The 26,494-nt window shown below is 42.0% G+C and overlaps 1 protein-coding gene across 1 annotated transcript in view; it reads right to left on the bottom strand.

The window, feature by feature from the left end:
* LOC311040283 (fatty acyl-CoA reductase 1) overlaps positions 1-26,494 on the bottom strand; it is an 80,497-nt gene that overhangs the window by 29,467 nt on the left and 24,536 nt on the right. The window contains exon 2 of the mRNA XM_084050466.1: positions 21,014-21,294. Within this exon, the coding sequence (XP_083906592.1) occupies positions 21,014-21,280 (267 nt within the window). The 5' untranslated portion in view covers positions 21,281-21,294. The remainder of the gene's footprint in view (positions 1-21,013; positions 21,295-26,494) is intronic.

The raw sequence follows: 26,494 nt of genomic DNA, 5'->3' as shown, positions 1-26,494 counted from the left end.
ACCGCACGTACGCGCCGGCTCCACTGCCGAGGGGGAAGAGCCATTCAGCTGACGAGACATTTTATACATGGCCCAGATTGTACTTGAATGGAGCTGGTGTTCAGTGGTATAGGCCCCCCCTCGGTTCTGTGCTACCGTACACTTGCATTTGGTCGGCTTTCTTATCCCGTATCTGTGAAGAAGTAAGGTACTGTCCCACTAATAGAGCCCTGCTTTGGCTGAGATGTCAGACCACGTTGGCAACGGTTGTGATGAGATTGTTTTTTCTTTCCCTGCCACCGTGAGAAACGCGGTCGGCGTGAAGGGTATATTGTCAAGACAGTTTGCTCATTTATGCCAAGGCGAGTCGTCGTGGAGGGAGGTCGCGCGGTAAACAAGAGCAGTGCTAGGCTGGCACAAGACCACTGATCGTCCGATTGAGCCTCTTAACAAAAGAATACCAGTCTCCCACAATGCCTTTCTTTCCTTGTGTCTGTAACAAAGAGCGCTCTGATGCCCACAGTCAGTGGCCTCAATCACTCCTCTGACCCCAATGCACTTCCATTCCTTCTCCATTCGATACCACTTAAAAGTCATTTTTTTGGGTGGCGGGCGCTCGGGTGGCACAGCGGTAAAGTACCTGCCCTCACCACTGTGGAGTCTAGGGGTTCGAATCCACCGAACCGGTGCATCCAGCTTTGTTGAGCGTCTGTGTATGAACACAATTGGCCCGTGTTTGGGGGAGGAAAGCCGGGCGGGGAGGGTGATATTTGTGATTGCACGTACTCCTATACGGGCTGGGGCGGCACCAGTAAGCAGGGAGTGTTGGGCGGGAGGAGTAGGACGGAGGCTCTATGTCCTCCCGGTGGGGGCTCCTTAGTAGGATGCAACAGCAGTGACAACACAGAAATGTGTGTGTGGAGGAATTAATGGGCATAATGAAAAAAGGGGTCAAAAGCAAGTAGGTACTATAGTATGCGTTGTCTCATTGGTGACGATGGTGTGACGTCTCCCAAAAAGGTGTGAAATGTACACTACAGTCCATTGTCTGATGTCATTCATTGAGTATGTGTGGTGAATGATAGTATTGTGCACGGTTAGTGGTGAGTTTCTGTGCATATCGGTGATTCATGTGAGCATGTATGCAACGATCAGTGGTGTAAAATAACTAAGTGCATTTACTCAAGTATTGCACTTAAGTACAATTTTGTGGTACTTTTACTTTACTGGAGTATTTCCAATTGTCCATACTTTTACTTCTACTCCACTACATCTCAGAGGCAAATATTGTACTTTTACATTATAAATTATTACATTATAAAACATACATTAACCACTTTAGCCCTATTTTATACCTGGGCTATTTGAAAATAGCCGATCTACAAGCTCACAGATGCGACGCGTTGTGAGCTTGTAGATCTGCTATTTTCAAACATTTTGGTACGTTTACTTCTGATACTTTAAGTACATTTTGATACCAGTACTTTTGTACTTTTACTCAAGTCAATTTTCAATTCCGTACTTTTACTTGTAACAGAGTAGTTCTACATTGCAGTATTGATACTTTTACTTGAGTAAAACATCTGAGTACTTTTTCTACCACTGGCAACGATAATAGTGAACTGACCAGCCAGTAAAGAATCTGTCTTTCTCTCCCTCTGAGTTAGTACACAGCTTTCAGGGAGTGAGTTTCATTTGAGTTTTAATTTTCTCATAAGTATTTCCAACCACAGTGGAACTTAAGGGTCCTAAGCCTTGGATATATTGTGCCAAGAAAACCCCAAGCCTCTGATCTTGTATTACTGTTTACATTTATTTCTTATCGTCTCAAATTCCTTCCCAGATATTACTCGTCATAGAGTGAAACAAAGATTATAGCAGGATTGTGTGGTATTTCGTCTGTAGAAAAGAGCACAGCGAGCAGATCTACAAGCTCACAATGCGTCACGGTGTGATGCGTTGTGAGTTTGTAGACTTTCTGTGTGTGACACCCGTGCACAACAAAGTATAACTAAGGCTTCATAGTCTCTGTCCTGAATCACCCTCACTTGCTCCCAATGTGTACTCTGATCCACCCCCCACACAGGAACAACATGGTCAGTGTTTGACAGGAATATGGTAAGAACTGGGAACATCAGGTACTCAATATTCTACATAGTTATTTGATTTTCTTTATTATCATCATTATTATTATTACAAATTATTTTGAGAGAGAGAGTAGCCTAATTGATCACTGTTCACACTGAGGTAGCTTTAACTGTATTAATGTTCTCTGTCTTCTCTCAATCTCTGCCATATCGCACAGGTGCGACAAATTAATGTAACTAGGAAAAAACGCCCAGCGGGCGTTTGGCCCCATCCTACGTGATGGCCCAGGCCCCGCAACATAATTACCCCCCATACCCTAACCCTGTACCCCACTACTACTGCCCCACCTCCATAGCCCCACCACTCCCACAACTCCCCATACCCGCCCCTATTACTGTCTGTCTTCCCGCAGAGAGTATCTCACATTTTCTCTGGCCAGGGCCAAGATCCCTGATCTTCACTATACTAGGGAAAAAGGAAAGGACAGCGAGAGAGAAAGAGACAGAGATCAGTTTAGATATTCTGCCGTTGTAAAATGTTGTTGAGGACTTCCTGGTCAAACCAAAGTTTGGTGGGCAGTGGCCATGCTGCCCGAAAATTCCGGGTGTTTCCCCCGAAAAGAAGAGTCAGACTCTGAGGTCATTGAATGCCGTCAGTCAAAAGTGCTGTGGACTGCAAGAGGAGAAGGCTTACTGCACTGAAAGGAATCGTTAAATGCGTATTATATATTCATGCGGAAATCTTTATGATGAAAGCAACGCTACACTCTGTGTGCGTGTGTGCGTGCTGTCTACTGTAACTGCATTACATAACCCTTTCTGTATTGCTGTGTACTTACGCATGCTAAAGTTACCTCAATACTTAGGGAGCTACATAGGGTTTATTGTGACGCAGTAGCTTTTTGGCCAGTTGTATAACAACATGTGACACCCCTACCGCCCTCCCCCACCGCCATTTGTGGAGTTTTGGGTCATGGCAGTGCGTCATCTGGAATAGGCCTCATTTGTTATTAATCTTAGACACAACACTGGCGAGCAGGAGAGAGGTGGAAATAGAAAAGAGGGAGACGCAAAGAGAATGAATAACAGGGATATTAAACAGCTGTTAGAAGCTGTTGTTCAACATCTGTCCCCCTCAGCGAGAGCACTTTGCCACCCAGGACAGCTTACACACCAACGCGCGTAATTCGCACACATGCTGTAAACAACACACACATTAGACACAAACACCCGCCACCACTGAGCCAATTAACATAGAACACACACACACACACACCTTTTTTTGTTGTTTTTTTTGGTTGCTCATCTTATGATTTACCAGCAATCCATAAAATGTCTGTGTGCAGCTGCCAGGCTTTGTAATGCGATCCACTGCAGACGCAACAGAGCCGTGCAGGACGTAACGGACTGACCTTCTCCGTTGCCCCGAGTCAGTGTCTCACACAGCCACTCGACCAGCAACAAGAGAACAACACAGTGCAGTCGAGCCCTATTTCACATCCACTGATCCACACTGCCACCGGAATTCGCGCAAAAGGCTGATTCATGCACAAGAATAACCAATCTACAAGCTCACGTTGCAGATGTGAGCTTTTAGATGGGCTATTTTCAGCATGCGGCGCGGCTGTGCGACGGAGCACATATGAAGCGTAAGAGTCAGTTTGCTGCGTGTCGCGTGAAACAGAAAGTCATGCAACCCGGGGGGTCATTGTAAAGAGATGTCTAAATCCAGATCAGAGTTCACTTAATCCTCCACCCACCCTGGAATGTTGTCTGCAAGCCGTGCACACACACATGGCTGACAGTGGTGTAACAGGTGGAATGAAAGCACAAGCTGGCCTTTGTCTTTGCTGTGTGTGAGACACAGCGTATAAAAGTAGCTCCAGGAAGAGCAGTGTCAGTGAGAATGAACGTGTCAGATCCCCCAACGTGCCTTCGTCGATCAGACTCGCTTATGCAATCTTTGGGTCAGTGACAAATAGGGTGGATTGCCTTGGGTTGATGTGAAACACCCTACTCTATTGCTGCACTGGATTATTAGCTCAATAATGTGTCTTTCAATAGACTTTCTCCTCGCATTCCACTGAACACAGTCATTTAATTTTTTTGTATGTTTACACACGTGAGTCAGCTGGGGTTTTCTTTTAGCCCAGTAAGACCGGGGATGCATCTGTGTCGTTTTAGATTTGAGCTATATAACCATTATTTTATACTTTGGCTATTCAAAAATAGCAGATATACAAGCTCATAGCGCGGCACCGAGTGCCGCGCTATGAGCTTGTAGATCTGCTATTTTTGGAAAAATCATGAAAATGTGTGCAAATCTTAGAATATATATTGTTTTAAAGCGAACATTTTAACTCAAATCTTTGCATCTGGGGGTCCCTGGAACAAAAGAGATGGGGGTCGGCGGCCAAATACATATACTTTTGGGGGTCCTTGACATGAAAAGGTTTGAGCATCACTGATTTCAGAATACTGTTGGGATTTAGAAGACATTTGAAGAATCGGCTTCAGGTCTTAATAGGTTGATTCTTTTGTATGTTTACACACGTGAGTCAGCTGGGGTTTTCTTTTAATGTACTGGTTTGCTTTCTGGGTTGAGCCACAGGAATGTGTCATTTCCTAGGTGGAGTGTCCACTAGCAAACACTCCCTAGTGTGAGTCAGGGCCCCGACACACACACACACACACACACACACACACACACACACACACACACACACACACACACACACACACACACACACACACACACACACACACACACACACACACACACACACACACACACACACACACACACACACACACACACACACACACACACACACACACACACACACACCTCTCATGAACTGCACAGCACCACCACTTTGCTACTCCCAGAGGAGTACAGACTACAGAGCTAGGCTTCCTCATACCAGTTATTATTGGCACATTTACAAAACTGGTGCTTGATCAGTTTCTTTTTAGGTGAATTAAGCTTTAGGGAAAAGACCAACATTGACCTTTGCAGCTCCAAGCGTATACACATTACACACCAAAGACATCGCACTCTAATAATTGTATTATTTTCCAGGATTTAAGGCAGATTGAAGTGGTTATTGCAGTATATTATCTGCTGTATTTCAACAGTGCATCTATGAATGAATATAAATTATTTGTCAACCATGGATATACATGATATGAGTCGATCTAAAATGAATATGTGAATATATAGTTTTCTCTCTTAAAGCTACCCTCTGTAACTTTCCTGTTCTACTCCGAATTTGAACCCAGGTCTCGTGCGCAAGTGCTGAAGTTTTTTCCATTGAACTAATAGAGCCGGCCTGCTTGCTCAGGGGAGAAATAGAATTCTGGCCTTCAGGCAGTACCACTTGTCAACCAGTCGTGTCAAACCAGACACAGGATTTAAATGTCTCAATAGAAGAGCAGGGAGACCAAATACAACCACCCCAATTGTATGATAAAATAACATTGTAATCACTAAAAATGTGGAGCTTTAAGTTTGTAACTTTGTAATTGTGAGCATTTGTTATTATTTCAAGTACCGGTATATACAGTATAAATATGGTTTTATTAATACATTTTTTATAATACGTCAAATAGGTTAGCAAGATCAAAGTACTGATTACATCGGTCTTAGACCAGTGGTTCTCAAAAATGTTCATGTCAAGGACCCCCAAATTGATATGCCTTTTCCCGCAAACCCTCATTTGAAAGGATTTTGTTCCAGGGATGTTGAGAAGATTTGTCAACATTAAAAAAAAATAGCAGACCCAAAAGCTCCCAACACATTACATTTCAATGCATTGTGAGCTTGTAGATTGGCTATTTTCAAACAGCCATAAGCTGCTGGGGAGTGGGGAACAAAGTTCTACATTAACAATCCCATACTGTCTTGTCATGCAGTCTCCAAGACAAGTGGCCACTTAGGCCACTGGCTCTGCATTGTTAGTGGCCACAATGTAACATCTTGTGGCCAGGGCTGAGCAAACTCCTGCCCAGGTTGAATGTAATCCACACTGACATCTGAGATACAGCAGTGTTGATTTCGTCGACTAAAACTATGACGAAAAGTGTTCGTCGACTACCTTTTTTCACTGACGAAAACTAAATAAAAACTAAGCTGTGATGACTAAAACTATGACTAAATATATTGACAATTTCGTCAACAAATAAAAACTTGACTGAAATGTTGGGGAGGGAACTAGTGTAGAAGAGATTCAGTAAAACTAAAAGACAAGTCATTTTATGCTTGGTGGCTCTGAAAATAGCAGATCTACAAGCTCACAACGTGTCGTTGTGAGCTTGTAGATCGGCTGTTTTCAGCATGCAACCAACTGTAAAATCAGGTATTACGACGCCATCAAGGCACCGACAAAATACATTTTAGTCGACTAAATCAACTGTAGATTTAGTCGACTATGATCTTATATTTATTCGACTAAAACTAGACTAACGCTAAAACATTTCAGATTAATAAAATATGACTAGAACTGAATGGAATTTGATTCAGAAGACTATGACTGAAACTAAATCAAAATTTGCTGTCAAAATGACAGACACTCACATTTTGTGTTCCAAGTGAAAATACTGGATCAAACGGCCTCGTTGGGCGAAAGAATGTCTGAGGCAGCTCCTGGTACAGCACTTTTAGGTAGTTAAGTACTCTGAAGGCCTGATTCTACACATTTCCCTCTTCCTGCTCTGTGGGTAACATCTGTTAGCTGGATCCGCGCCATTGGTTGGTACTCACACACTGCTGAGTCAGGGTGATGGAGCCAATCACGCAAGCAAGCAGGATGGAAAATTTACAGTAGTTAGACGGGGTCTGCCAAAGTATGTCAGACAAGAGGCAATTAACTGCTGCATCCTCAGCGCTGACCTCCATTTCCTGACATGCACTCATGTCTAAATGAGTTGAATAATGGAATTGGGTTAGGTTACTGTTGAAGGATAAAACATTACACACTTTTACTGGAGGATATCACGATGCCCAACGCTTTTCCAACACCGTCGACAATGATTGTTAGCAAAAATGTATAGCGCTTTGCATGTGTTACATTCACACATTCCAACAGTGGAAGTAGTCACGCAAAGCACCCATTAGGGGTTCGATGTCCTGCCTGAGGACACTTTGACGTAATGCCAGGAATCAAGAGAGGGAGAGCCTATTTCACCCACGCAATAACCTGAAGAGGGAGAGAGAGAGCCTATTTCACCCACGCAATAACCCGAAGAGGGAAAGAGAAGGAGAGTAATATTTCACCCACGCAATAACACGGAGAGGGAGAGATGGAACCTATTCACCCATGCAATAACCCGGCCAATGCTGTACCAAAACCTGATCGTCGCGTTGTCAGCGCAATAACCCTGGCAATGCCAGGCAAGCTGATAACCGATTGATCCGAAAAGAAAAAAGAATAGATCTAGATAAATTAAGTGTTAAGTATCAGGAACGGTTCGGATGCCATCATATCTGTTGGCCATCAGCCTGCCTCTTCAACCCCTAATCTACCAGCTTCTTAAGAGCATAGAATAAGGGAAGAGGGTGGAGCCCCAGAAAGCAAGTTAGGAATTAGGAATAAACATATATATTTAAATTACATTTCTAAAAAAAAATTTGTTTTGTTTTAAACTACATTTGAACGTCAATTTTAGCACTTGAATGTTAAAAAATGTTTTCACTTTCGAATTATTATCGAATACCAAAATTTGTTCGGACAGCACTAGTGAGAAGTAGCACCCATAAACCCCAGCTGAGGCCGAGCAGTGGTACTGCATGCGCGGTCAAGCATTATGCCGGAGTGCTGTTTTCATCCATCCCAGAGATTATGGAAGAAGCCAAGCTGAAATGTCCTCGCTTTATGCTCAAGCGACCATAGTCTGACATCATCACAGAATATGGCAAATGTAGCGCGTGCACGCACACACGCACACGCATGCGGAATGTGGAATGGAAAGCGTTCTCATTAATTTACAGCATATGCCTGAAAGGCAGCACCCTGGGAACTGGCTGATAGCTGCTGCACGTAGTGGATAAAGTGTGTGTCCCGGGGAGAGGGATACTGCAGAGCCGCTGTAATCTTGATGAACGCGATCTTCTCCGTCTTCTCATCTGTCCTGCATGCCACCGGACCCTGGGGCAAGCACCGACCTCCGGCCCCACTACCGAAATGACGCTCGTTCTTCCAGACCAGATCGATAACACCCGCGCAAGCACAAACACACACACACACACACACACACACACACACACACACACACACACACACACACACACACACACACACACACACACACACACACACACACACACACACACACACACACACACACACACATACCTTAAGGCCTGAGTAATAACACAAGGGCAGGCCCGATCGATGTGCAAACCCCACGGTGGTTCCCCTGGGGTTCCGTACTTCCATATTTCATGGAGATACATTTGAAGGCTTCCTTTGCCTTCATGCCTCCAGCTGCATTTCTGTTTTCACCATCTATTGGGCTACATTCAATACGGGGAACAGCAGATGTAATACAGAGCCATTCAATGGTGTTGTGGAGGTTTTGAAAACAAACAAAAACAAAGCCACCAAGACTCGGTACTTGGTTCAGTAGACAAAAACTAATTTCACAATATAGATTATTTTTCTAACATTTTCAAACATTTAAAAAAATAGCCGATCACAAGCTTGTCGATTTTTTTGCTTTTCCCGCAATTTTTCAAAATACTTTTCCTCAGTGATTAAAACCAGGAAAAGACGCTTTCATAACATCAATATATTGTCCTATTCCAGGGGTGGGCAACTTTGATGATGGAGAGGGCCACTATATTTCCACACTAACTCCGGAGGGTCACATTGCATATACTGTCGGGCAGACACCTCTTATCTCTGTATTACTTTTTTCTGTAAATGAATACCGTACCTCACCATTCTGTCACACAAAAGAACAATAGCAGATCTACAAGCTCAAAACGCATCGCGGTGCGACGCGTTTTGAGCTTGTAGATCTGCTATTTTTGAGTTGGAATCCTGAAAAGTAACATTTTTATTTAATTTCAAACGCATTTAGTTATACTTATGTCGACTTTATGAACTTAAATACAAATACATTGGACATAAAACAGACAATATAATTACTATTCATTAAGCTACTAATATAGACTGAAGTAATTAAAGCGGGTCATGTTTGCATGTTTGAAATTGTAACAGCTGAAATCAATAAGATATCAGTATTCTGATATTAACCTGCGGGCCGCATTAAGTGAAGGTGGGGGCCGCATGTGGCGGCGATATGTATATATTATCGTCCAGCTCTAATCTGAGCCTTCGTCCACAAATGGCCACTTAACTGAGCCATCTGTACATGGAGAGAGAAAAGGCTGTCGTGCAAACTGTCTACACTCAGTGGGGATGTTGAGCTGGACAATGACAGTCCCTCAAAAGACATGGCCCTTCCCCATGCACGTGCAAGCCACGCCTTAATGATCCCGCCAGTGATATTTCATGTGCTAATTAGTTTCACAAACTGGAGTTCATTTGCAGCCTAATTATATGCAATTATATTGTGCCTATCAGTTGCCTCGCAGCTCGCTTGGGCCCTATGCTGCATGCCAAGCAGTGGTGGAAAAAGTACATTCTTTAATTCCCATTTAACACCCATTAAGACCTGAGGCGAATCTTAAAAATGTTTTCTAAATCCTGTTTTTGGAAAAAATAAATAAAAAAAAGATTGTTCAAGATTTTTCAAAAATAGCAGATCTACAAGCTCATAGCGCGGCACTCGGTGCCACGCTATGAGCTTGTATATCTGCTATTTTTGAATAGCCAGAGAAATCTAAAGTGACACAGATGCGTTCCAGGTCTTAAAAGTATCAATACTGCAATCGTCCCGGATTCCCCCTGAGTTAGTGTCAAAGTCTCCTTGATTAAGACACTGAACCCCTAATAGAGGATATGCGTGTGACATCATCATCAAACACGGAAGTTAGGAATGCCTACTGAGTGTCAAAAAAATACTTTCTGGCCTTGACAGCCCATGCATCCAAACAGAAAAGTCATATCTGATTGCATTAAACAACATTAAACAATGTTAAACTCACTTTGCATGTTGCTTTGCCACTCGTTTTGCCATTCACTTTAAGCATGCGCATATCCTCTATTGCTCCCGATGAGCAGGTTGGTGGCTTGCATGGTTTCCTCCGCCATCGGTGTATGAATGTGTGTGTGAATGGGTGAATGTAATGCACAATCTATGTAAAGCACTTTGGATAAAAGTGCTATATAAATGCACCATTTATCATTTACCATTTAATGTAGACATACTCTGTTACAAGTAAAAGTCCGGAATTCAAAATGTACTTGAGTAAAAATACAAAAGTATTGGTATCAAAATACTGTATAAATGCAGAATGTCCTATTTCAATGTATAAAAAAATATTTTGAAAATGGCAGATCTACAAGCTCACACAACTTGTAGCTTGCGGGTATTTTCAAATGGCCGAAATGTATATAGGGCTGGGGAAGTGATATTTTTGGGTTAAAACAAAAAGTATTTTGTTTATAGTGCTTTAAAAGGTTAAAGCACTATATTATAAGTGTTAAATAGCTCTATATTCTGATAGTAATCATTGCTATAGAGTGTTTGTTCAGTAACAGGAGTCTCCATGTCTCTCCAGCTCTTTAATAAACAGAAAATACATTTTCCGGTAGGTGTCAAAATCTCAGCCAATCAGGAGAGAGTACCCATTTTTCAGCTTCATTTTTATAGTGTTCCAGTTCCCATTTTGCCTGCTCATTTCTTAGTGTCATCACTTCCAATTTCACTTGTTCAATATATATCCTGATTGAGTTCTCTATCCTGATTGGATAAAATTGGAAATGAAACTGAAACTGAAACGAAAATGCATTTTCTGTTTAATAAAGAGTTGGAGAGACAAGGAGACTCCTTTTACTGAACAAACACTCTATAGCAATGAGTACTATCAGAATATAGAGCTATTTAACACTTATTTTAACCAAAGAAAATCACTTACCCTCCGTTTAATGTATGTTTTGTAATAATTATCAAAATATACAAGGTAACTAGTAACTAAATTTTCCAAATAATTGTAGTGGAGTAAAAGTACAATATTTGTCTCTGAGATGTAGTGGAGTAGAAGTACTGAAAATTGGCAATACTCTAGTAAAGTAAAAAATACCTCACAATTGCACAAGTGTAGTACTTGAGTAAATGTACTTAGTTACTTTACACCACTGCCAACCAGCCTCAGATGCACAGGAACAGCGAGTGCACAGCCATGTTGGATCGGTGAAGGCCGAGAAGATCTGCCAACCACAAACAACAGGGCTGTGGAGGGGTCGAACCGCACCGCACGGAGAGCATACGTCAGCGTCTGGCACGACACCCTCTCGTTAACCCATTAAGACCGGGGAAGCATCTGTCACTTTAGATTTTAACCACTTTAACCATTATCTTATACTTTGGCTATTCAAAAATTGAACATCTGCAAGCTCATAGCTATGAGTTTGTAGATCTGCAATTCTTTTTGAAAAAACGTGAAAATTTGTGCAAATCTTTGTATATAGCGAACATTCTAACTCAAAACTTTGTCTCTGGGGATTCTACAAATGTCTTCTAAATCCAAAAACTTTTTTTTTTTAAATGTATGTTGCTATAATCAGTAGTTCGCAAACTTTTTCATGTCATGGACCCCTAAAATTATATGTATTTGGCCACGGACCCCCATCTCAAAATATGTTATTCCAGGGACTCCCCAGAAGCAAAGATTTGAGTTAAAAATGTTCGCTTTAAATATCTATCTATCTATCTATCTATCTATCTATCTATCTATCTCTATATATATATATATATATATATATTCAAAGATTTGCAAAAAAAATCCCGATTAAAAAAAGATAGCAAATCTACAAGCTCATAGCGCGGCACTCGGTGCCGCGCTATGAGCTTGTAGATCTGCTACTTTTTGAATAGTCAAAGAAATCTTAAAATGACACCACATGCGTTCCCGGTCTTAATGGGTTAATGCTGTAGTCTCACTGTAGCAGCCATCCCCTGACAGGACATACATCTCTCCGGTGTTTATATAGCAGAGGCTGTGCATCGTGTACGAAAGAGACCCTCGCAAAGACACAAAACCGTGATATACTGTTACTGTGTGTATAGCAAGAGGATCTAATAGCCGCCACCATCAGCATCAATAATTTACTCCTGAAATGAGGCTGGTGCACAATATCCCCAGTGTTCACTCCCAGTGAAATTAACAAGGCAAACCTCCTAAAATAAAATAAATAAATCCATAAGTGAATTAACTAACAGAGCAACTTGGCCTTCCAATTTAACATTTTGCTGACATGGTAGCTGAGAGTGTTCTTTTTGAAATACAAACTAGAGCATTGGTTCTCAAAGTGGGGTCCGGGGACCCCCAGGGGTACTTTAGGGGGTTCCAGGGGGTCCCCAGCTAAATGATGGATAGGAACCAAATGGACCCTTATGGGTCTGTAACTCAGAGAGTGTACAAATGGAACCAAATGGACCTGTTAGTACACTCTCAGAGTTAAATTAACATTGATTTCACAATATAAATTGGGATCCCAGGGATAGAAACGCCATTAAATGGGGCTCCGTAGCCTAATGCATGTCAAACTGGGGGTCCTTGAAATTAAAATGGTTGAGAATGAATGCTAGAGAGCCGTAACAATCTTCTCTTACGGGGGTCCCTGGCTTATCTTTTCAAATGGGGTCCATTTTATTTGATCTATTATCTCCATTTCATTCCAGTGTATACATTTTTGTTCTGAACTGAAAAATGTATTCAATACTATTTTATTTGACTTTTGCCTTTGCGTGTGTGTCGTTTCTTGTTGTGTACATCATGCTGTGCATTGTCTACGCTGTCTGTGGTGTTTCCTCATTGTCCTTGTCCTTGTCTTTGATCTCACAGTTCTTGATTTGATTGATTATTTTATATTATGTTCTATGTATTATATGAAGCATTTTCTGTTGAATGAAAAGTGGTATATAAATAAAGTTTTGATTGACAATCATAAGGAAGTGAGAATATAATCCAAATGGATAGCTTGGCATCAATGTTGTACGGGCAAGCTATTCAGGCAGAATGCTAAATGTACAGCTTCTGGAATACAATTTCCGTGGCCATTTCTCCCTCAAATCACGATTCCCTAGCAACACTCGGCAACTAGAAAACAGGAACATAATTAATATGTAGATGCTGTGGTAGGGCATAATTTTTCTTGCTTTAGTATTTCATGCATGTCAGACACTAAGCTTTAACCACATAAAAAAACTACATTTTACAGTTGGTTGCGTGCTGAAAATAGCAGAAAATGCTGAAAATAGCGGAAAATAGCAGATCTACAAGCTCAAAACGTGTCGCTATTTTCAGAGCGCAACAGCCGAGCGCAACCAAACATAAAATGACTTGTCTTTTAGTTCTACTGGATCTCTTCTCCACTCGTCCCTCACTAACATTTTAGACTAGTTTTTATTTGTTGACGAAATTGTCAATTTATTTAGTCATAGTTTTAGTCATCATAGCTTAGTTTTTATTTAGTTTTCGTCAGTGAAAAAAGGTTGTCGACGAACATTTTTCATCATAGTTTTAGTCGTCGAAATCAACACTGATGTGCAGCAGGATGTGCTCAGCTAACATACTGTATCCTGGATAGATAAAGGGGGGGGAGAAGGAAAAAAAGCTTTGGCACAGATACAATAGTGCAGGTCTTATTCAGTCCGCTGCTGACTAAGCCTATGCTCAGTTTTTTTCTGCACCCAGTCAATGGAAGACATGCCCTCACATAACCGAGAGGTTATCCAAAATCAGAGCTGCACTTTCTCGACACGCTCTGTGTGCAATCATTCACACACACACACACACACACACACACACACACACACACACACACACACACACACACACACACACACACACACACACACACACACACACACACACACACACACACACACACACACACACACACACACACACACACACACACACACACACACACACACACACACACACACACACTAAAGACTGACCATAGAGCACTTGCTCCACTGAACTAGTTCTCACACAAAGTGCCCCTTTATCTATCTAGTGTTGACTGTGAAAACAGGGGCCAAAGAGAGAAAAGAGAAGGGGAAAAAAAATGCTGAGGACAAAAACAGAGATTACCCGTAAACACTTTGCGAACAAGAACAACTTGGCATCCGTTTAACTGGCGGCCTGCTCGGCCGCATGCTCACCATGCTCCCTTAGAACCCAGGGCCATTAGATGGCATGTTTGAACAAATACTGTAAGCTCCCGGCCAGACACATTCCACTTTTGGCGAGCAACGATAGAGAATATGTTAGACCAGTGCAGATATGGCATTGTTTGATCAGAGCGGATCACACTATACTGTAGCACAGTGGTTCTCAAACTTTTTCGTGCCAAGGACCCCCAAATAGACACTTATTAGCCCGCGGACCCCCATTTGAAAAGATAAGCCAGGGACCCCCATAATAGAAGATTTTTACGGCTCTCTAGCAGTGATTTCAACCATTTTAATTTCAAGGACCCCCAGTTTGACATGCATTAGGCTACGGACCCCCATTTAATGGCATGTATGTCTCTGGGACCCCAATTCATATTGTAAAATCAATGTTAATTTAACTCTGAGAGTGTACAAATGGAACCAAATGGACCCGTTAGGGTCCATTTGGTTCCATTTGTACACTCTCAGAGTTACAGACCCATAAGGGTCCATTTGGTCCCTGTCCATCATTTAGCTGGGGACCCCCTGGAACCCTCTCAAGTACCCCTGGGGGTCCTCGGACCCCACTTTGAGAACCAATGCTGTAGCACAGTGGTAGGCAACAGGAGGCCCGTGGGCCAGAACTGGCTAACACTTGCTATGCATGTGTCCCATATCTATAATGTACATCCCACTGTTTCTCAACCAATGGTCAATGGACTACACAGACACATGCAATTAAATGGGCACATTTCCTAATAATGATGACTCCATCAGTCAATCCGGTACAACTTTGCCTTCTTGAGATTCTGACTCCCTTTTCAGTGGAATTCCTCGACTTCCCAGTAAATGACAACATTGACATGTCATCATGGGTCACCAGGTCGATAATATGCACTGTTCCGTGGAACAAGGAGAAAAAAAAACAAATTGCAACATGGTCAGGGACCACGTGCAATACCTTCAGGGACCACAAGTCGTCCACGGACCGCCTGTTGAAAAAAAAAACCCTGCTGTAGATGAATCTCACCCAGAGAACATGCTACCAATGACAAATAAAGGCATTCCAATTATGAGCAAGTCGACAGGCATATATTGCTCTTGACGCGGGTCCCATCTCCAGAATTCCAGACAATTCCCTCGTCCTGCCTCCGCATTCACCCCTCAGATCAGCAGTGGTGTAAGTACATTTAATCAAGTACTGTACTTTTTGAGGTATTTTTTACTTGACTTGAGTATTTCTAATTCTAAATACTTTAACTTCTATTCCACTATGATCTCAAAGGCAAATATTGTACTTTTACACGACTACAATTATTAGAAAGCTTTAGTTACTAGTTACTTTGTAGATTTTGATAATCATTACAAAACATACATTAGCCCTATATACACATTTTGGCCATTTGAAAATAGCCGATCAACAAGCTCACAATGCGTCGCGCGATGCGACGCATTGTGAGCTTGTTGATCTGCTATTTTCAAAAGATTTGCATACATTTCATACATTTGAAAATCCACCAACCACCTGCTGTTATAGAAGGAAGAAAGCGCACAGACAAACTGATGGCTGAACCAAAAAGCGGCAGCAATAGAAGTGCGTGGGGGTGGTGGGATGGAGAAGCATGCCACAGAGCAGGCCGACAGACTCTGTATGCCCACAGGCCTGCATCAATCAAGTGCCTGGCATGCCATTCACTGCCCAGCAGCAAGAGAGAGAGCTGCAGCTATTTCAGCATTCCACTGGACTCTAAGTAATCGCCAAACTTTTGAATGCTCGCACAGGGATTATAGGGAATGTCAAAGTCGGGGCATTGGAGATGCATGGGAACAATGAGATTTCTATCCGTCTTGTCTTTTTCCAAGCTTGGGGGGGGGCCACCTCCCCTGATAACATCCTTTTTAAAAAAAGGAACCGCGGTGGGAACAGGTTGTTGCCTGTTACCTAGCAACAGGGGTTCTGCTGAATGACAGCATTGTGGCTGAAAGGACAAGAGGAGAGGCTACCCCCCCCCCCCCCCCCCCCCCAAAAATATAACATTTTCACAGCAGTAAACAAACTTGACAGGGTTGACCCATGAAGGCCTGAGGTTCCAAGTCTACAAAATGTTTTCTAAATCCTAACAGTTTTTTTGAAAAAAACGTATGTTACTTTGTCAGTGGTGCTCACATTTTTTCATGTCAAGGACCAAAAAATGTATATGTATTTGGCCACGGACCCCCATCTCAAAACATTTTGTTCCAGGGACCCCCAGAAGCAAAGATTTGAGTCACAAATCTTTGCTTTAAAAATATATATACTCAAAGATTTGCACAAATTTTCTTGATTTTTCAAAAATATCAGATCTACAAGCTCGTAGCGCTGCACTCGGTGCCGCGCTATGAGCTTGTATATCTGCTATTTCTGAATAGCCAAATTGTAATAATGCTTTTTAGCTCAAATCTAAAAATGACACAGATGCGTTCCAGGTCTTAATGGGTTAAATTGCTAAATTTACATTAAAATAAACTGTAATCGCAACCATAAACTTTTATGATATTATATCTTGTAATGTATGTTAATAGGCTTTTAAGCCTAATGTATTAAGCCAAGAAGTATGAAGTTAAGCCATTATCCATACTGTAATCAGCATAAATGGATGAGCCAGGGCCAGGCTGGACCCAGATTCTTCTCATAACTCAAGAGAAGCATTTCACAGTTTGCATCTTAAAGATGCAAAGTTTCTCTTTGGTTGGGAAATGAAAACTAAAGTATCCAATCCAATCCATTTTATTCATAGAGCACATTTAACCCATTAAGACCGGGGACGCATCTGTGTCATTTTAAGATGTCTTTGGCTATTCAAAAATAGCAGATATACAAGCTCATAGCGCGGCACCGAGTGCCGCGCTATGAGCTTGTAGATCTGCTATTTTTGTAAAATCGTGAAGATTGGTGCAATTTTTTGAATATCTATAGATTTTTTAAAGCGTTAGGATTTAGAAAACATTTTTTTAATCGGCCTCAGGTCTTAATGGGTTAAAACAACAGCGTTGAACCAAAGTGCTGTACATAAAGAAATGTAAAATACAAAGTCTGTATTCCCCTAGAGCAGAAAAGTTGCAGACATCACCTCAAGGAGTGGGACATGAAGTCAGTTATACGGAAGTGCTTCTGTTGGTTACATACAGGTCTATGTGTGTATGGCGGTGATACAAATTACTGATCCTAGCAGTTTTATTTACAAAAAAGCTCTGCTTGTAGCTTGTGTGGAATAAATACAAATAAATAAACAACACCGGTGGTTTCTCTCTGGCTTTACTATAACTAGACCATACCCGTGGGGGGATATGCGCACATGATTTGGCAACCTGGGAGCCAGCGAACACAAAAACTAGCTAATAAACAGCTGACATTTGGGGAAAGCGAAAAACGGGCTTCGCTGTTCCGTGCACATGGTGATGGTCAATGGCTGTGTGCAAATTCAGATCAATTGCTCCAGCCACTGAGGAGCAGAAGAGATTTTGGGCTCACCACCACAGAGCTTTGTCGAATTATCGGAGGATGTATGTATTGGGGGTTTGGGGGAATTGGAAGAGCCAGCATGTTACAAAATACAATATTCCATCGAGGCCAAGCTAACCCGATTCTGAATGGAATTATATAGACTGGAGTGCTGGCAAGAATACCAATAGGGGCACATAAGCACATTGAAACATTACGTCATATTTAATATGAAATGAAATGTGCTGTATAAATAAATATTTGACTTGACTTGACTTTTGGCTTGGTAATGGAAGTCCAATGACAGGACCTTTAAGAGCAGCAGGTGTAATACTATAGAGCAGAATGAGCAGTCTGTGTTACATCAGCATCAAACAGTAAGAATACTCAATACCCAAACCTAAGAATACATCAGGTTTGTTTTATGAAGTCCCCTCTCTCTTCTGGTGAGAGATAAAGAGCTGAGATTTTTGAGACAATGTGACTTTAGATAGTTTATTTTTTTCTAATAACAATACTGGGGGTTGCTTCCAAATGGAACACAATTCATTGTGGGATATACAGCAAAGGCTGACAATAATTTGTTGTTTTCTAATTAATGTCAAGACTGTATTCTCTCTGCCTGGTTCGGCTTGCCGTTTACTTGCACTATACTGTAAATACACAGAAGGAACCGCTTGATTATTGCTGGGGGCTGGTTCATTTTGTGTTCCTTTAAGCCACCGCAGAGGAGAGAATGCACTAGTAAATCAAACAGAACTAAATAAAAGCATGGAAATGATGGCGTGCTGTTAAAGCATGTGGTCTGACCCTTGTGTCAGAGCTGGGCAAATTACATTTCGAGTCACAGAGGTAGCAGATCCAGCAGAGAACCACGTACTTCCCTTTCCCAATCCTTGGCCACATTAACCAGATCCGAGTGCAGATTCCGACGTGTTCCTAGGCCAGCGTGGAAATATAATCCCACTACCTGGTCCTCGGTCTGCAACATCGTTCATTTGGTCATGAGCGCTCTTTTCGTCACAGCGGCACAGCTGTGTTGTTTTTGTCGACTAAAACTCTGACGACAAACGTTCGTCGACTACCTTTTTTCACTGACGAAAACGACATCAAAACTAAATAAAAACTAAGCTATGATGACTAAAACTAAGGCTAAATATATTGACAATTTCGTCAACAAATAAAAAAACTAGACTAAAGAGATCCAGTAGAACTAAAATACAAGTCTTTTTATGTTTGGTTGCGCTCGGGTGTTGCGCTCTGAAAATAGCAGATCTACAAGCTGACAACGCGTCACGCTGCGACACACTGTCAGCTTGTAGATCGGCTATTTTCAGAGCGCAACCAAATGTAAAATCAGCCACTACGACGCCATCAAGGCACCGCCAAGATACATTTAAAGCAAAATTAGCTGTCAAAATCCACAGTGGAACACGGTACCACTCCCGCTGCTCCAAATCCCCAGCTGATCTCAAGCTCCGTCCACTCAAGAACAAAACTCAAACCTCCTCACTTGTGGTCAGGACTGGACCTGCATTGAGCAAATCTACCGGTTTGCTGCTGAGAACTATGGCCTCAGATTTAAAGACTGCTGTGCTGTCAGTGAGTGTTTGGTAGAAATGATTGAAACAATGAATGTGGAAGAATGGCACAGTGAGATAAATGAAAACAGCAGTGGTGGAAAGTAACTAAGTACATTTACTTAAGTACTATACTTAAGTAACATTTTGAGGTATTTGTACTTTACTTGAGTATTTCCAATTTCCAATACTTTTACTTCTACTCCACTACATCTCAGAGGCAAATATTGTACTTTTACTCCACTACATTTACTTGAAAACTTTAGTTACTAGTTACTTTTCAGAAATAAATTATTACATTATAAAACATACATTAACCACTTTAAACCTATTTTATACATAGGCTATTTTCAAATATTTAGTACTTTTACTTTTGGTACTTTAAGTACATTTTGATGCCAATACTTTTGTACTTTTACTCAAGTAAATTTTGAATTCTGGACTTTTACTTGTAACTGAATATTTTTATATTGCAGTATTGGTACTTTTACTTAAGTAAATTTGAATTTGAGTACTTTTTCCACCACTGGAAAACAGACTCTGTTAGACGCAGGCGGTAACAGAACAATGTGTGTATTCTTTCTCCCAGCATACAATAACAGAATAGGAAGCTCAGTGACAGCAGCGTGTGCATCGTTGAGCACATCAATGCTGGTAGCGACCAGTCAATCTTTCAGCCCTCATTAAGCCCAAAACAGTCGTGTGGTATTGTTTTTTGTTGAATCTTGCTGAACTGATGTAGCTGACACCACACATTGGAGCTTCCCCCACCTCTTCAAAACCACTCCTGCTCAGTGGTGGAAAAAGTACTCAAATGTTTTGCAAAAGTATCAATACTGCTATAATATAGTAATTTGTAACTATTAAGTAACTAGTAACTAAAAGTTTTCAAATAATTGTAGTGGAGTAAAAGTACAATATTTGCCTCTGAGATGTAGTGGAGTAGAAGTAAAAGTATTGAAAATTGGAAATACATCAGTAAAGTATACCTCAATACCTCAACATTGTACTTAAGTACAGTAGTTACTTTCCACCACTGTTATTAACCATGTAACGATGTTAACCAACACTTATTCAATTATTCAGGCAAGCTCAATAAATGGAAAAACTATGCCAGTATCCCAATAACTATTGAACATCTGTGCTAAATATGCAAGGGATAATGTATGGGGAGGTAGTCATTATTGAAATGTAAAGCCCGACAGGGTGATTATGCACAGAGGCTACTTAATAAATACATTGATACATTGACCCAAAAGTAACAACAAAACGAAGTATTTCCTTGCTTACGGCAAAGAAAGTATTCCATAAGTAGACAAGTTTGCCTCGGAAAACAAATGACAGTAGTCCATACGGTAACCGGAAGACTCGCCCCAAAACACACTCGCCCCCATTCTTTACCATCGGATTTGCGTAAGCAAAATTTATCGTGAGCCACGATCAACAAGGAAGTGTAGAGGATCAAATAGAATCACTTTTCGGTTATTGCATCGTCTATTTCTCACTTCAAATGTTTTCAAAAACATTTGAAGTGAGAAATAGACGATGCAATAACCAAGCCGTGTTAATAAGCAGAAAATATGGTCTCTCACCTTGCACTTCATCATGTCGCTGACTCTCTGCTGCATGGACTGTCCGGCTTTGGGCCGCACCAGGATGTAGATCACCTTGACCTCGGGGCAGCAGCGGAGCAGCTTCTCGACCAGCACTTTCCCCATGAAGCCCGTGGCCCCCGTGATCAGCACGTTCTTCCCGGCATAGTAGTCTGCTATGGACGTCATCCTACTGCCCGCGATGCCCCCACTGCTGCTGTCGGCTTGGTCCAGTCTGTCTCGCTCGGCTTGTGCTGGTCCTAGCATTCACCGGATGGTCTCTGTCGAGCAAGAGATGAGACACACTGTAACCCCAAGTGTTGATTTTTACAGTCTTGAGGGGTTAATTAAGACAGTTTAAAGGGATAGTTCACCTCCAAAATGACTGTTTTTCTATCGATTACTCACCACATGCAGAATTGAATTCATGGATATATTTATATATTTTTTTGCATTCCTAAGCCAATAATTTGATGACCGGCAGCGGTTCAAAGAGTCTCCTTTGTGTCTCCTACCGGAACCACTGCCTACCGGTGATCAAATTATTGGCTCCGGAATGCGACAAAAACAAAAAAATATCCATGAATTCAAGTCTCCATGGGGTGACTAATCGATAGAAAAATAATTGTTTTGGGTGAACTATCCCTTTTAAGTCATGATGGCTGAGGGCACAACATTCTGTCACATCTGTTCGGCAGACGCGCACATGATTCAAATCCTGCATATTATTCAATGTTGAATCTGTTATGACCTTCAGTGTGCTTGAAGTAGCCAACGACTATGCAAATCAGATTAATATATTCATCTCACAGATTCACACACTTCACACAATTAGCCTGTGTGTGGGTGTGTTTGTGTGGCGGGTAGTTGTTTTATGATGCTCTATCTATGTCATACATGGGCAACTGGCGGCCCGGGGGCCACATGCGGCCCCCACCTTCACTTAATGCAGCCCGCAGGTTAATATCGGAATACTGATATATTATTGATTTCAGCTGTTACAATTCCAAACATGCAAACATGACCCGCTTTAATGACTTCAGTTTATATTAGTAGCTTAATGACTAGTATTAAAATGATGTAATTTTTATGTCCAATGTATTTGTATTTAAGTTAACAAAGTCAACATAAGTATAACTAAATGCATTTGAAATGACGGTAAATAAAAATTAAACTTTTCAGGATTCCAATTCAAAAATAGCAAAAAAAACAATCAGGATTCCAATTCAAAAATAGCAGATCTACAAGCTCAAAACGCGTCGCACTGCGACGCGTTTTGAGCTTGTAGGTCGGCTATTTGTGCTACTTTTGTGTGACATAGAATGGCGAAGTACGGCATTCATTTACGGAAAAAGTTAAAATACGGAGATAAGACGTGTCTGTCCGACTATACTGTCGGGCAGACAAATGTGGCCCTCTGGAGTGAGTGTGGAAATATAGTGGCCCTCTCCATCAAAAGCGTTTCAAGTACAAAAAAATCAACATCATTGAACTCAGTAACCCCCACCCATCTCCCTTTTCCTACTCTTCCTCCCCCAATCCCTCCCTCCCTCCACCACTCCATCAATCAAGCATCACACAACTCATCCACTGCATCACCGAGTCAGCAGGTCTTTCAGATCTGATATCAGATTTGTCCACAGTGACATTTATGCTCTGTGTCGAGCATGGTTAATCCTTGCCGACGACAATTCCAGATAGGCAATGTGCCAAAAAAAAAGCTCCTTAGCCAGTGTGTTTTGGGACAAGTCATGTGGAGGTTTCCAGCGTGGGACTGTAATCTTTTTGGCTGCTGTAAGTCCTGCCAGCCAGAGTTTGCGTGACTTTCCAGTGAAAAGCCAGTTTAGAGTCATTGTTCAAAAAGATGTACGAACGGGTCCATTGGCAGTTGTACTCCCATTAAGTCTGTTAAAGTCCCCAACACATTTCCCCAGAACTCCATAATCCCCGGACACTCCCATACCATATGGACAAAAGAGCCCAAGGTTCCCGGGGCACAGAATGTGCAATACGGGTCAGGTGCCAATCCCATTGGATGCCTCGAGCTCTATGATTCTGTATATACAATAACTAAACCATACGCAGCTTAAAATTTGTTAAGCTTTCAGACTCACTGCTGAACATGGATGAGGGCTCTTGGCATATGAGTACAATGGACCACCATGGAAACAAGGCTGCCCTGTCGTACTGATAACACACTTTTATTTATTTTTTAATAATATTTTATCCCGCGATTTTGTAACCCTTTTTCACCCGGTGCCAATTATCTAAGTGATCCTGGGCGCTACACTCCCCCCACCAGCCTAGGGAGCCCAGGGCCGAGCTCCTGCCTCCTTCAATGCATGAGAGCCAACTGACCTTCTTGTCACCTGACAGGGGGGGAGTTTCCCCGGAAGGACGTAGCGCGTGGAAGGAACACGTTATTCCAACCAGTTCCTTTCCCCTCCCGGCGCCCCAGCTGTCATGGGGGAGGCGGTATAGCGACCAGGATTACTACATGTTTTTGTGAGGGTATTAACTACCCTAGGAGACACGGGGAGAACATGCAAACTCCACACAGAGTAGGCCCTTTCGCCAACCCCACCTCGGGTATGGGCGCTGATGACGCGGAGGAGAAGATACGCCCCCAGTGTCCACAGCATCCCCGGCGAGAATCGAACCCAGGACCTTCTAGCTGTGAGGCGACAGCGCTACCGACTGCGCCACCGTGCCCCTGAACACACTTGTAAATAAAGTAATCAATCAATCAATCAGATACGTGACAGTGACGGAAAGTGAAACAGAAGTTGAGTCTTATCGCTACACCGTTTAAAGTTGAATGCGTGCACGGCATGCACACACACACCACATCATTATTCCAGTGAGGTGGGACATCGTTGACTCTCTCCTTACACCATTGGTCCCCATATCTCTGCCTCTCTCTCTCTCACACACACATCTTAACAACAGCTGCACAGCATGTACAACAGCGTCACATCGCTCAATTACAACCCCCCCACTGAGATAAAACCCAGGAGGATTATTAGACACACTTTGTTTTTTTTCGAGACATCGCATGACATCATCAGCCACCACTGTAGTGTTTTGTCTGTGCGATGCCTACGGTTACAGTATAAACCAACTCATAGTGGTATGAGGGGGCTCGCCTCGCATTAGCTCAGGGTTGTCGCTGCCTGATGAGATTTGAACCCTTAATAATAATAATAATGAATAATTTCTCAAATGCATAGAGCGCTTTTCCAAGTTCCCAAAGACGCTTTAGGAGGAAAGAACAACAAAAGAAAATCAACTTTATTAGGAAAAGCACTAAGAAAAGGCTTAGACTGTGGAATAGTGCGCAATGGTTAGAGCACCTGACTCAAGTCAACATACACATTGACATTTACCCAAGATAAAAATGAATTTTGACATTTTATTGGATGCCCAGCCCTCACCACCCCCCCCCCCCCCCCCTCCTGACGTGGGGACGTAATTGAATCAATGCCTGCTCCAATGCCTGCACTGCTGTAATGGCCTGTGTCTGCTTATTTGGGCCGGCCCAATACGAGGCATCATTCCCTGGGTCTGCTGCTTGAGCGGTGGGCAGGCGGCCAGGCCCTATATGAGGGGAAAAGTCCTGATTACAACAAACACACACGCTAGAGGCTGATGTTGCTGCTGGCATGCAGGATGCTCAGTTGCCGTTCGATAGCTTACACAGTAAAATGTTGATTGTTAATCCATTAAGACCGGGAACGCATCATGTGTCATTTTAAGATTTCTTTAGCTGTTAAAAAAAATTGCAGATTCATCACAAGCTTGTAGATCTGCTATTTTTTTGAAAAATCGTGGAAAATGTGTGCAAATCTTTGAATATATATCTTTATCTATATCTATATATATCTATATCTATATCTATATCTATATCTATATGTTTTAAAGCGAACATTTTTAACTCCGATCTGTGCTTCTGGGGGTCCCTGGAACAACATATTTTGAGATGGCGGTCTGCGGCCAAAAACATATCATTTTGGGGGTCCTTGACATGGAAAAGTCGGAGCACCACTGATAAAGCAACACAGGATTTAGAAAACATTTTTAGATGTGTATTTTGTTCCAGGGACCCCCCAGAAGCAAAGATTTGAGTCAAAAATGATCCCTTTAAAAATATATTCATAGATTTTCACACATTTTCACAATTTAAAAAAAAATAGCAGATCTACAAGCTCATGAGCTTGTATATCTGATATTTTTGAATAGCCAAAGTATAAAATAATTGTTATAGCTACAATCTAAAATGACACAGATGCGTTCCCGGATTGAATGAGTTAATTTAACTCTGAGAGTGTACAAAATGTACACATGGTTTCATTTGTACATTCTCTGAGTTACAAATGGATAAATGAACACTGAGGATTTTACGGTGTTCAGTAGATAGGTAGTGGCTTCGCCATAAATGCTTTAAGAAGTTATTAGCTGTCTTGTCTCAGAGAAGCTGTGGATATTCAGATATCCTCAGTAAGTACACTTCATCCTCGCATTAACTCTTAGGTTTCAAGTGTTTTCTCCACAGTGAGTGCATGCCCTCTGCTCGTTGTAAATGGTATCTGTGGGCAGCAGCTCTACAGCTTTGGAACTAATCCACACACAACTCAACTGCAAATTAAATTGGGAATGCAAGTCGAGTGCACTTACTGTGTACTCGTATTTAAAAAAATAAATAACTAAATACACTCGATCTGCTATAGGATTGATGGTTTGTTTTTCGTGATGTCTTGTGTTGGCTGTTACTCAGGCTACTTACAGTTACATCGTAAGTTACAGTGTGGCATAGTCACCATTTCTTCCCCAAGGTCTTCTTGCTAGATAGCCCTGTCGCCCCAATCAACCTACTGTAGGACTGGCAGCAAATCTTAGTCAACAAAGATGGCCCTCGCCTGAACACGGCCAATTGTGTCCGTAACTTATAGACACTCGGCCAAGCCAGCAGCACTGGAGTGGATTCAAACACACAGACTCTGCGGTGGTGTGCTGCCCCGACTCCCCGAGCACTATAATTCAGGTGGACTTTTTGTTTTGTCGAACGCCAACTGCACTTGCAACACCGGATTTGTTGCGAATGGCCTGGACTGGAAGGCCATGTGGGGATCTGTAGTCTCAAGCATGTTCTTAGACATGCCACTAAATTACTTTTATTCTGGTAAAGCATTATGAGTAACGGGGGTGCACACAAAAAGTACCCTAAGGCAGTGGTTCTCAAAGTGGGGTCCGGGGGCCGCCAGGGGTCCTTGAGGGAGTTCCAGGGGGTCCCCAGTTAAATGATAGATAGTTAGTAACCAAATGGACCTTTATGGGTCTGTAACTCAGAGAGTGTACACATGGAACCAAATGGACCCTAACGGGTCCATTTGGTTCCATTTGTACACTCTCAGAGTTAAATTAACATTAATTTTATATATAAATATAAATTGGGGTCCCAGAGATACAAATGCCATTAAATGG

The sequence above is a fragment of the Gymnoscopelus microlampas genome, assembly GCF_963454915.1.
Source record: "Gymnoscopelus microlampas genome assembly, chromosome: 23".
Taxonomy (NCBI): domain Eukaryota; kingdom Metazoa; phylum Chordata; class Actinopteri; order Myctophiformes; family Myctophidae; genus Gymnoscopelus; species Gymnoscopelus microlampas.
The sequence above is the reverse complement of the archived record's forward strand: the minus strand, read 5'-3'. Positions and strand labels throughout refer to the sequence as shown.